The sequence below is a fragment of the Toxorhynchites rutilus genome, chromosome 3 (genome assembly GCF_029784135.1).
Source record: "Toxorhynchites rutilus septentrionalis strain SRP chromosome 3, ASM2978413v1, whole genome shotgun sequence".
NCBI classification, from domain to species: Eukaryota; Metazoa; Arthropoda; class Insecta; order Diptera; family Culicidae; genus Toxorhynchites; species Toxorhynchites rutilus.
The window spans coordinates 117,842,000-117,855,075 of record NC_073746.1 but is presented as its reverse complement, the minus strand read 5'-3'; the positions used below and the strand labels follow the sequence as shown (position 1 = coordinate 117,855,075).

The following is a 13,076-nucleotide window of genomic DNA, read 5'->3' as shown; positions in this document are numbered from 1 at the left end:
AATGCCTTTTGTCTTGTTATTGTTTTGCACACAATTTACTACAATTTACAATTTATTTCTATATGGAATGTGTATGGGAGAAGCAAAATAATGTTTAAATAACTCACAGCTTCATGATGTTATGAGCAAAATTACGAATGAAATCTTGTAATTCATTGTTTTTCTAATAGATGACAACTGTATAACTCCAGGAAAAAATGGAGGTAGTAATCAATGTTTGATTTTTCGAACAGGTATTTTCCGGAAAAGGTGGCTGTTAAAAAATGAAAAAAAAATCTTGTACATCCGGACCAATGAACACCAATGGCTTTCATTGAAAAATATTTTTTTACAACTAGGTCGTTAGTAAGATTAAAATCTCGGGTTTCGTCCGGAATGAAGAGCATTTGCGGCAAAAGCTTATGGTACATGCTCCAGCAGTGAAACATATGAAAGGTGGTTTCGTAATTTTAAAAAGTAAAAGAATCTGGGTCTAGGGGCACGGACGGGAACTTGACGTAGGACCATGATTATTTGTAGTGATTGCATTCTAATTGAGTTTTTCATTGTTTAGAAATCTGTAATTTTCACTCTTTTGATACATCAAATGTAGATCCTGGAAAAATAGTTTCTAATGTTACTTTTAAACGGGTAGGATAAAATTGTTAGTAGCAAGACCTAGACGATAAAAACGCGATTTAAGCACGAATTGATTGGACAACAACCTCAACATCAATCTAATAAAATCTCTATCAACTTTTAACCTTTTGAGCCAAACTTTCCACAAACCTTTGGGGAGATTAGAGTAAAACCATCCAAGATCACCGGCAAGATCCTCCAAGATCTTCCCTTCATTGATTCTACCAACTGTTAAATGTCTATTATTGGCGAATAGAAAATAATTCATAATAAGCATCGACTCACATTGTGAGCTAAAGCCCGTATATAGGCAACAAGATTTCTCATTGCGTTGTGGCGGGGAAAACGAGTGGCTAGTAAAATCGAAATATAATACCCATTTTAATCATCAAATTGTTTACATTTTTTATGACTATACTCACTGTTCACTGTGTTCTAAGCAAAAAAAAAATCTGGATAAATTTCCTGTCTAATGGTATACAACATAACATACATCCTTACCCACGACGTGCACCCTTCACCAGGCATCTCCAACCAAGTTTGCTTCCCATACTTTTGCAATTCCTCTGTCATTTTTGATCTGTCCATGCGACAAAAAATCCATGGAATACCAGATCACCTACGCTCCAATGTTATTCCGTCGATATTTTCGGAAAAATATGGGAAAGTTGGATCTGATAAAATGTTCTTTACTGACGGTTCATACATAAACGGGTCCACTGGCTTCGGCATCTTCAATGAAAATTCCAGTGCCTCTTTCAAACTCAAAGATCCTTGTTCCGTGTATGTCGCAGAAATGGGTGCGATATACTATGCTCTAGGGATCATTGAAACACTGCCCATCGACCATTATTTTATTTTTTCAGACAGTCTCAGCTCAATAGAGGCAATCCGCTCAATGAAAGTTGATAAACGCTCATCTTATTTCCTAACAAGAATAAGACATCTATTGAGTGTTTTGGTCGAAAAATTATTCAAGATTACCTTAGCATGGGTTCCCTCTCATTGCTCGATTCCGGGGAATGAGAAAGCGGACTCGCTAGCTAAGGTGGGCGCTTCAGAAGGCACACTTTTTGAAAGGCAAATTGCCTATAATGAATTTTTTCACACTCCTCGTCAGGACACACTCGTTAGTTGGCAGCGCATGTGGAGTGAAGATGAGTTCGGTCGTTGGTTACACACGATTATCCCTAAGGTCTCGACGAGTGCATGGTTTAAGGGATTGAATGTAGGTCGTGATTTCATTCGCGTGATATCTCGGCTTATGTCCAATCACTACAACCTAAACGCGCATCTCTATCGCATTGGGCTCGCAGCAAACAATCTTTGTGATTGTGGCGATGGCTACCACGACATCGAGCATGTTGTCTGGTCGTGTATCCGGTTCCATGCTGCTCGCTCTCAGCTCTCTAGAGCACTGAGAGCAAAAGGCAGACAATCGGATATCCCCGTCCGGGATATCTTAGGTAGCCGGGATCCTGATCTTCTGCTTCATCTATACCTGTTCCTCAGAAACGCCGATGTCAACGTTTAATGATGTTTCCTTCGTTGTGTCCCCGTTTCATATCCCTCCTAGCGATCGATAAACTTTTACTTAGTCGCGGCAATACATACACACACTCTTTACAGATGCACGGGCCAAAGGTTGTGCAGTCCACTGATCATTCAACAAGAGCCAAAGGTTGTACCGCTCATGACAACTCTACACGAACTGATGATTGCGCCGGCTAGTGACCATTCTATCCTGGATTCCTCGAGTCGAGAAAGACGCACCACGCTAGATATGGGGTACAGACTAGGGAGCGTTGCTGATTAATGGTCAGCTGCATCCCAATAGGAAGTAGCCCGTGTCGGGCACACGTATAGAGCATCGAAGACTGCAACATACCAATTATGAGAACACTTGTAATACTAACCTCGAGCCAACCGCGAGTAATCGGTTACATATTACTAACATAGTTGTAAGACAAAATATGTCAAAATATTGGACTCCCGGCCCCGTCAGGCTAACGCCACATGTGCCTTAATAAAAAATATATTTTGGGAAAAAAAAAAATAACATACATCGATGTTGTATAATATGCGTTTGAAATCTTTTAATGAATCGTTACGCCTCATTGTGCCTCCTATGCTTCATTTTCAATTTCGTACAGTGACCCTCCCAATATAGAAATCAAAGACGTTGTTGACGTAGGAATGGTGATTTCGACCTGAAGGAAACGACCATCCTGGCGTTGCGAAATGGTTTGAGGACGAGCTTCAGCCGAATCGTTTCGATCGAAAGACGATGCTCTGGTAGGAACCAGGAAGGTATGGTGTACCATGAGCTTCTAAAACCGGATGAAACGGTGACTGCAGATCGCTACCGACAACAAATGATAACGCACCGGCGCACACCGCTATCTAGGCCTTAGCGGTGTGCGCCGGCAATAGAAACTCTAAACTGGGAAACGATATCGCACCCGCTGTGTTCTCCAGACCTGACCCCGTCAGATTATCACCTTTTGACGTAGGATTACGTCTTTCATATTGGGGTACAAATTGAAAATCGAAAATCGAGCGCACCGTGAAAATTGTCCAATTTCAAATGTTTATTGTTCAGTCATTTCATGATGGATTGATGAGATTTTTGCGTCAATCAATTTCGGCACTCCATAACAATTTTTTACATTGAATAAAATAATATATGTCATGAAACTAACTATCGAACAATTGAAAAACAGGAAGTGGGTTATATCTATGGTATAACCGCAAGAGTGACGTAGGACTATCGTTGATTTAGAGATCATTTGTATGAAGTTGAATCTGAATTCATTCTGAATGAATGAATATTTGGAGAACTTCGAAAACGAGAGCGTTACGTTGGAGGCACAAGGTTTTATGCATCCAAATTGGATACGGAAATATCCTACTGATGGGGAAGAATAATCTTCAGAAGCTATCCTGTTGATTGCGATTGATTGAAAAATCACAAAACCTAATGTATTTGGTCACAGTGTTACATGGATAGAAAACATGAAAATAAATTCTTTCATATGAATGTAATTTTAAATTCCCAGAGGAACTGGCAGATTATTTTCAGTAACGATTAGATATTTCCACATTTTCCTCGATACTGGAAGCCCACCAGTGGTTAATGCTAACTCGATAACCATCTGTTAAACATATTTGGTCACAGTGTTACATGGATAGAAAACATTCAAATAAACCCTTTCACATGAATGTATTTTTAAATTCCTAGAGGAACTAGCAGATTATTTTCCGGATCTTTCTCGATCCAAACGGAAAGAATTCCGTGCGTGTATGTGTGTGTGTGTGTAGCGGCTGCTTCGAGATCTTCCCGGGGAACCGTTTGTAGCATCACTCTCCTCCTGATGGATTCCCTTCTGGCCGAAGGTGTACAAACAGGCTCTTGGTGACACCGTTCATCCGCGCTTTCATGATAAATGAAGAGCTTCACATGCTCCAATCGCTGTTCAATTAGAACTGAGTGGATTTCCGAGCGGCGTTCGCTTATATACCGATTGGTGATTTCAATAACCTGTTTTGAAAGCAATTTTAAGACTATTGAAACAAATTTTTGGATCAGAAAGTAACAAGTATAGAACGCGTAGACATTTTATCTCTCGAATGAAGTGTTTATCATACCATTTCGTTCAGTTGTTTAGGAGCTATTAACACTCAAAATCTCGGTCTCCGGCGTAACGCTTTCGTTTTCGAAACTTTGATTTTACACCCCGGTATAGAAATGAAAGACGTAGTCCTACGTCAAAATCTCAACCCATATCCTAACGGAAATACCCACTTCTGATAGGTCGAAATTGACGACTATGCGGCAGGTCCCAAACAGAAACATCAAAACCAAGCTGCCTAGGGGAATTGGCATTGCAGATACATGAAAGTAGAGGAAGCTTTTTTCCCACCGACATGTATTCCCTTACAGAGATTTCAAATCCATGGTTTCTGGGAGAAATCAGCATGTAAATACCTTCGATAGTTTAACTAACGACGCGCACAAATGGATAGTGCTCATTGTAACTAGCGTGGGCATTGCTGATTGCATACGTGCTGGCGAATAAGTTGGGAGCGATGAACAAGTGTTTTTCGTTCCAATAAGAATCTTTCGATTGAAGAATGATGTTTCAATGAACGGAATAGAACTTATGCTTGATAGAATATAAATAAAATTTAAATTTGGAACTTTTATGTTGGTTACTTCGTAGAACTTTTAGCACAATTGTAAGTGTAAAATTGTGTATGGTAGCTATTGAATATTCGAAAAAGTGATTTCACATATGCTCTACATATCGTATTGGGTGCTGTTAGTAGTGCTCCCGTGGCCGAGTGGTTAGCGTCATAACTAACATGCCGGGTGTTCGGGTTCGATTCCCGTTCTGGTCGGGGGAATTTTTCGTCAAAGAAATTTCCTCCGACTTGCACTGTGATCACGCGTATTCTAGAGCTTGCCACTCAGAATGCATTCAAGGCGTGTTATTTGGCATAGAAATCTCAACTAAGTACTAATAAAAATGACACAAATAATACTACGTTGAGACGGCGAAGTTCCTCTAGGAACGTTAGTGCCATTGAAGAAGAAGAAGAAGCCCAATTGAAATTCGCATTGAGGCATGTAGCATCGTGTTCCGTTGGGTTTAAAGCGAAAAGGAAATGGGTTGAATAAACACTCAGAAAATAAAAAATTATGAATGAAATTACTTTTCCATTTCAAATATATTTTCTCTAGACTAAAGTAACACTTTTTTTCTGGTGAGAAAAATTGGGTTCGATAATGATAATTATCTTATAGTGCTTTGATGAGCTTTTTTTCTTTATTTCATCCATACATAACACAGGCGCCATCTCATCCAGGACCCCAGAGGGCGGCTTTGGTACGTGATACGCACCATCTAATGACTAATCACCATCCTTCTATCATTATCACTCGGTTATGGACACTGGTGGAGTGAACAAACAATACCTAACAACCAGACAAAACGGACCCAAATCATTAACGAAGAGTTTAACAATGTAATTCTTCAAACATATCCAAAATCAGCGTGCAACAGATAGCCTAACGGAATTCTACGTCAACTATGCAGTCGTGTCTTGGACACAACCCTCCTGTGACTTTTTGCTTCAATTGAACTTGCACTTGCAGACCAGATCTTCGCCGAATAGAAAGAGGTCAAAACATGGATCGGCTAATGATTTCCGTCAAAACATAAAAAGGTTTTATCGAAAAGTGTATAATCAAACAAGAATTACTTCGAATGAAAAAAATTGAGGTTCTCCCGAAAACTTTATAAAAAAACAGGAAGTGGGTTATATCTATGGTATAACCGCAAGGGTGACGTAGGACTATCGTTGATTTAGAGATCATTTGTTTGCAGTTGAATCTGAATCCATCCTGAATGAATGAATAAATAAATATTTGGGTGACTTCAAAAACGAGAGCGTTACGTTGGAGGCTCAAGGTTTTATGCATCCAATATTGGATACAAAAAACCTTGTTCTGAAGAATAATCTTCAGAAGCTTTCCTGCTAACTGCACTTGATTGACAAATCACAAAACCAAATGTATGTGGTCGCAGTATTATATAGATAGAAAACATTAAAATGAACTCGTTTGAATGTAATTTTCAATTCCAAGGGGAACTGGCAGATTATTTTTCAGCAACGATCATTTCTTTCCAGGTTTCTTCTCGATAACCAGCAAACGAAAAGAGTTGCGCGCGTGTATGTGTGTGTGGCGGCTGCTTCGATGTCTTCCCGAGGAACTGTATTTTGATGCTGATACTCTCTTGGTCACCTTCTCTTCTCCTTCTGATCGATCGGCTTTTCTGCGCTCCCTCACAGTTAAAACAAACTGATTGCATTTCAGGTCAGGTCAGGCCAGGTAATGAATCCCTCGATCCTTCGCCGTTCAGCTCGTTCAGTAACGATGTTATCTTGTCGATGTCCTCAGGCGTCGTGCACAAATTACGTAATGCTAAAAATCCGGATTTGGAACCCCCTCCCCCCCTTTCGTAACGCAATTTCCTATCTCTAATAAACAGAAAGTAACGCAACATCTACCCCCTCCCCCTTTATCGCGTTACGTAATTTGTGCACGACGCCTCACGAAAAATTAATGGGTTTCACCACCAGAATATCATTTAAGTATGCTTTTCGTGCGTAATTGAATCGAGAGAAGGTGTGGTTTACGATGGCAATTTGGAAGGCAAACTAAAGGAGAATGAACTCTCTGAGTATGAAAATTTCGGCGACTGAGCAATAATCGATAGAAAATTATATAATTTTCGCGATACGAAACATTTTCCGTTGCGCGCGCATATAATATTGGATACGAAAATATTCTACTGATGGGAAAGAAAAATCTTCAGAAGCTTTCCAGCTAATTACACTTGATTGAAAAATTACGAAATCAAATGTATTTGGTCGCTGTGTTATATGGTTAGAAAACATTAAAATAAACTCTTTCGCATGAATGTATTTTTCAATTCCCATCCAAACGAAAATTCTCGTTTCAGTTTGGCCTGCAAAAAACTTTTCTGAACTCTAATCCATCAAATTTGGAGCCCTGAAAAGGGCCGTTGATTATATGCTAAGCTAATATAGCACGCTCTTCTCGGATACGATGGGCCAGCTGGATGTCCTTGGGCATGATGTGACGCGTTTTGCATGGATAGCACACAAATTAGTATCTTAGAATAAGCCTCCTGCAGCGTCATAACCGCGGAACTTTGGAAGCGCAAGTCGGTTTTGAAGTCATGAGCAATTTCACGAACCAAATGCTGCAAAGGTAGCTTGCGGATCAGCAATTCGGTCGACTTCCGATAGCGATAAATTTCACACAAAGTTCCCGGTCGATAGCGATGTGGCTTCTTCACCTATCCTGCGGCGGGTGCGCTTATCCGAGCTGCTTTCGGGGTGCCTTACCACCGAAAGACTAACGAGCTGTCTGCTTAGTCTCGATGAAACGAGTCCTCACGGTGCGAGAGTAGAGTAAGAAATGAACGAAAGCAAGGGAAGTGTCATTTTATAAAACATAAAAGTATCGAATGTAAACCCCACCTTCTTTATTATATAAGCTTACTGCGAATATAATAAGGGTGGGGTTTAGATTCTAGATATGACGCGTAGACATTTTATCTTTCGAATGAAGTGTTTATCATACCATTTCGTTCAGTTGTTTAAGAGCTATTAACGCTCAAAATCTCGGTCTCCGGCGTAACGCTTTCGTTTTCGAAACTTTGGTTTTACACCCCGGTATAGAAATGAAAGACGTAGTCCTACGTCAAAACCTGATAATTCCAACTCGCACATTTATACACGATTCCATTTGCTTGTGTTATCACAATTTGTTTACAAACAGTTTTGCCGAGTGGGAAGCCGAGAGAGGAAAATGATAACGGATGGGGTAGCACATGAACGCATCGATGCCATCGATGTTCTTATCGCTGCGTCATATCAGTTTCGGTTCGTTTCAATTTTGCTTGGTGAGCAGAAGTAAATGTTCTACTGTGATAATCTCAGATGACGATTAACGCGTTTATAATATTCACTATTTGAACTGAAACGGATTCAAACAAACCTCATCGGTACACCACGCGCAGGAGATGTCTGTGTCCAAGCACTCGACGCACGTTTTTTGGAAGAAGCATTTGGAAAGACCTGCAACGGAATCACTGCAATTATTGGCTTGAAGTACCATTATTCATGCACTCACTTTGGCCGAAAACAATCTGAAGGACGATACTTATTATAAATACTGATGTGACGATGTTTCGACTCATTTCGAAGTTAATACTTTATCCAATTGATGGAAATTATTACATTTCACGCAAGAAAAATTAATCAACTACTGCGGAGCAAACGGGTTCTGGAGGACTAAGTGAATAAAAACGGGAAACGGTTTTGATATCGAGAGTACTTATCAATGCCGGTGTGATAAGATAGCACACCCATAATTTTCCAGGTATTCGTGGTAACTATGGCGACTACGGCGGTTTTCGGGTGATGGTCATAGAATACGACATACGGGTCTGATTCGGAATGATTGAATTTTATTGTACTAAAACAGTTGTTCTGTTGAGTTTCAAGCTGGGTTCACTGTGCGGATTTTATCTTTCGTTCTTGTCTTCAATCTGAGGAGGACAAAATAAAGCATTCATTTTGTGTAGTGGTTGAGGGAGGTATTGCATTCTAGCTACGAAGTCTATTCGTCGGTTGTCTGCTGTAGACGATAGGAATGTTTATTTCTCCAATACAAGGCAAGTCGTTCGAGAGAGAATACGAACAAAAGATTCTCAGGATTTTCTTAAACATAAACTTAACACACTATAAAATGTAAACCACATATAGGAATGATCCAGTCTTATTCCTAGCCTGTTTTTTAAACAAATGTTACAATCACATTGAAAAGTTCTCCCCTCTCCCAAACTATTTCAAAAATGTTTCGTTTTTCACTGCTTCCTTAATCACTAGCGGAAAACCAGTTTTCCGTTATTTCTTTTTACGTTTTAATGATTAAGAGTAAAATTTCTCAGTCCTGTCAATGTACAATGTTAGTAGTCAGTGGGAAATAAGTAGGTAAGTAAGTTATTAAGTGTACAAAAATCGTCTCCCCAAATTCGGTTACAACACGCGCTCTCCGGTGGACAAACGATGCACCAACAGCGGAGAAGCCTTGGTGTTGTTGTTGTCCGTCGCCTCCGAGGAAGACAGTGGATGCGCACTGCCATTCATCTTGGTCCCATTGGGAGTTAGCACTGGCGTGAGCGCATGCTGCGGTGTAGCATCCGGTACTAGTCGCCGCAGGAAGCCCGAGTTGCATCCCCATGGGAAGAACCTGGAAGTGGGTTTCGGAGGATGAGCTTGATCAACTTAAATACAATGAATGATTATTCTACCATTTTACTGCAAGCATGAGTCGCAAATATCCGGGTATGATTGCGTATTTTTCATTCTTTCGCACCGCATCGATTATTTGATCAGCCACTTCGTTCGAATTGAGAGTCGGGACCCATCTGGAAATGTGGAATAGTTTACGAAAAGGATTATGGGAACATTTTCACTAACATTATTGAGAGGTTAGTAATGTGATCTACAGTACTGGACAAAATAAAGTACGCACCCACTATTTTAATATTGAACTCCCTGTATCTTTTCTAATATAAGGTACCTGATAAATTGTAGTATTTTTTATATATTAACAATTGATGTAATAATTTTATAAAAGACACTAAAGCATAATTGTAATCAAACTCTATTTTCTCTTGGTCAAAATAAATTAAAATTCTTAATAACATACTCAGATTACTATTTCTCAGGACAGAAAATTTATTTTTATTTAGAGCCCCTCATAAGCTTTACAAGATTTTTATCCCTGTAAAGAAACGTCAAAACAATGTGTTTGATTATTTGTAAGATGGGGTAAAAGCAAGTTCTGTAGATATCCGTAAGCTTATAGTAAACAATTGTCAGGAAGGTCTTTCTTATCGGGAAATTGGTCAAAAATACGATTTTAGTAAAGTAGGAGCACGAAAAATAAGCAAAAGCATGAATAACTAGGAAGTGTAGCGAATCGCACCGGTAGAGGAAGGAAGCCGAAGACTACAACCAGCGATGATCGCCGAATTTCACGAGAAGTGGCTAAAAATTCTTTCATTACCAGCCGAGTGATTCGTAAAAACGCTGACTTAAATATCTCCGAATGAACTGTGTGCAGAAGACTGCAGGAATTGGGTTAAAAGAGTGGATTCGTCCAACGAAGACCATTGTGTTTGTTTACTTTGTATTCAGCATACATTTTTGGTTGATATTCATTTCTGCAGAAGTTTGTACGAAATCTGGGGAGAAACTTGCCGGCAAAAATATCTAAAAGATGGTCAAGCACGGAGGTGGAAGTATCATGGTGCGGGGGTTCTTTGCTTGGTCGGGTGTCGGATATCTTGCGGAAATTGATGGCATAATAACGGGGGACCATTACATCAGCAAAGTCGACAAAGAGTCGGCGCGAAAGGTTGACTTAGAGAAAAAGTTGATTTTGTCGTAGGACTATGCCCTTCAAAGTTTCTAAAAGTTCCAATTTTTTTGTCGGTATTATAGTGACTTTCAACACTCTTGGCTGGTTCGACACTTTTACCTCCATTCTTGGAAGAATGTCGGGAGTGAGAATCGAACTCGCCAGATCGTCTCCTCAAAAAAAAGTTCCAATTCTTTTCTGCCACTGGACTGATTGAGAGACTGATCGAATCTCAATTCTTTTCTGCCAACGGATTGATTGAGAGACTGATCAAATCCCAATTCTTTTCTGCTACCGAACTGAACAAATCCCGATTCTTTTCTGCCACTGGACAGATTGGGAGACTGAGCAATTTCGGTTTTTTTCTGCCACTGGACTGATCGGGAGACTGATCGAATCCCAATTTTTTTTCTGCTACCGGACTGATTGAGAGACTGATCGAATCCCAATTCTTTTCTGCCACCGGACTGAATGCTGGACTGAACTAATCCCAATTCTTTTCTGCCACCGGACTGAATGCTGGACTGAACAAATCTCAATCTTTTTCTGCCATCGGACTGATCGATTCCCAATTCATTTCTGCCACCGGACTGAAGGGTGGACTGAACAAATCTGTTTTTTTTTCTGTCACTGGACTGATTGAGAGACTGGTCCAATCCCAATCTTTTTCTGCCATCGGACTGACCGAATCTCAATTCTTTTCTGCCATAGGACTGATCGAATCCCAATTCTTTTCTGCCACCGGACTGAATGGTGGACTGAACAAATCTCAATTCTTTTCTGCCACCGGACTGATTGAGAGACGAATCCCAATCTTTTTCTGCCATAGGACTGATCGAATTCCAATTCTTTTCTGCCACCGGACTGATTTAGAGGCTGATCGAATCACAATAATTTTCTGCTACCGGACTGAACAAATTCCTATTCTTTTCTGCCACCGGACTGATTGAGAGGCTGATCGGATCACAATTCTTTTCTGCTACCGGACTGAACAAATCCCTATTCTTTTCTGCCACTGGATAGATTGAGAGACTGATCGAATCCCAATTCTTTTCTGCCACCGGACTGAATGGTGGACTGAAACAATCTCAATTTTTTCTGTCACCGGACTGATCGAATCCCGATTTTTTGTTCTGCCACCGGACTGAACGAATCCCAATTTTTTTTTTGCCACCGGACTGATTGAGAGACTAAACAAATCCTTATTCTTTTCTGCCACCGGAGTGAACGATGAACTGAATTAATCACCATTCTTTTCTGCCACTGGACTGAATTGTGAACTGAACAAATCTCAATTTGTTCTGCCACCGGATTGATTGAGAGACTGATCGAATCCCAATTCTTTTCTGCCACCGGACTGAATGGTGGATTGAACAAATCTCATTTTTTTCTGTCACTGGACTGATTGGGAGACTGATTGAATCCCAATTCTTTTCTGCCACCGGACTGATTGAGAGACTGATCGAATCCCAATTCGTTTCTGCCAACGAATTGATTGAGAGACTGATCGAATCCCAATTCTTTTCTGCCACCGGACTGATTGAGAGACTGATCGAATCCCAATTTTTTTCTGCTACCGGACTGAACAAATCCCTATTCTTTTCTGCCACTGGATAGATTGAGAGACTGATCGAATCCCAATTCTTTTCTGCCACCGGACTGAACAAATCCCTATTCTTTTCTGCCACTGGATAGATTGGGAGACTGATCGAATCCCAATTCTTTTCTGCCACCGGACTGAATGGTGGACTGAAACAATCTCAATTTTTTCTGTCACCGGACTGATTGGGAGACTGATCGAATCCCGATTTTTTTTCTGCCACCGGACTGAACGAATCCCAATTTTTTTTTTGCCACCGGACTGATTGAGAGACTAAACAAATCCTTATTCTTTTCTGCCACCGGAGTGAACGATGAACTGAATTAATCACCATACTTTTCTGCCACTGGACTGAATTGTGAACTGAACAAATCTCAATTTATTCTGCCACCGGACTGATTGAGAGACTGATCGAATCCCAATTCTTTTCTTCCACTGAACTGATTGTAAGACTGATCGAATCCCAATTCTTTTCTGCCACCGGACTGAATGGTGGATTGAACAAATCTCATTTTTTTCTGTCACTGGACTGATTGGGAGACTGATCGTATCCCAATTCTTTTCTGCCACCGGACTGATTGAGAGACTGATCGAATCCCAATTCTTTTCTGCCACCGGACTGATTGAGAGACTGATCGAATCCCAATTCTTTTCTGCCACCGGACTGATTGAGAGACTGATCGAATGCTATTTCTCATTTGATTGAGAGACTGATCGAATCCCAATTCTTTTCTGCCACCGGACTGATTGAGAGACTGATCAAATCCCAATTCTTTTCTGCTACCGAACTGAACAAATCCCGATTCTTTTCTGCCATTTCTCATTTGATTG

The 13,076-nt window shown here is 40.4% G+C and overlaps 2 protein-coding genes across 8 annotated transcripts in view; both read right to left on the bottom strand.

Annotated features, from left to right (window-relative positions):
• The window catches only part of LOC129775812 (integrin beta-nu), a 29,536-nt gene extending 20,991 nt beyond the window's left edge, over nucleotides 1-8,545 (bottom strand). Inside the window, exons 1-2 of the mRNA XM_055780924.1 lie at nucleotides 8,348-8,545; nucleotides 8,213-8,292 (exon numbers count right to left, since the gene is read on the bottom strand). Coding sequence (XP_055636899.1) covers nucleotides 8,213-8,292; nucleotides 8,348-8,414 — 147 coding nt within the window. The 5' untranslated portion in view covers nucleotides 8,415-8,545. The remainder of the gene's footprint in view (nucleotides 1-8,212; nucleotides 8,293-8,347) is intronic.
• Nucleotides 8,546-8,662: 117 nt separating this feature from the next.
• Nucleotides 8,663-13,076, bottom strand: part of LOC129775813 (short-chain dehydrogenase/reductase family 16C member 6) — a 94,505-nt gene continuing 90,091 nt past the window's right edge. For all 7 annotated transcript variants that reach the window (XM_055780928.1, XM_055780930.1, XM_055780926.1 and 4 more), the window contains 2 exons: nucleotides 9,531-9,647; nucleotides 8,663-9,469 (listed from right to left, as the gene is read on the bottom strand). In XM_055780928.1, coding sequence (XP_055636903.1) covers nucleotides 9,256-9,469; nucleotides 9,531-9,647 — 331 coding nt within the window. In that variant the 3' untranslated portion in view covers nucleotides 8,663-9,255. The remainder of the gene's footprint in view (nucleotides 9,470-9,530; nucleotides 9,648-13,076) is intronic.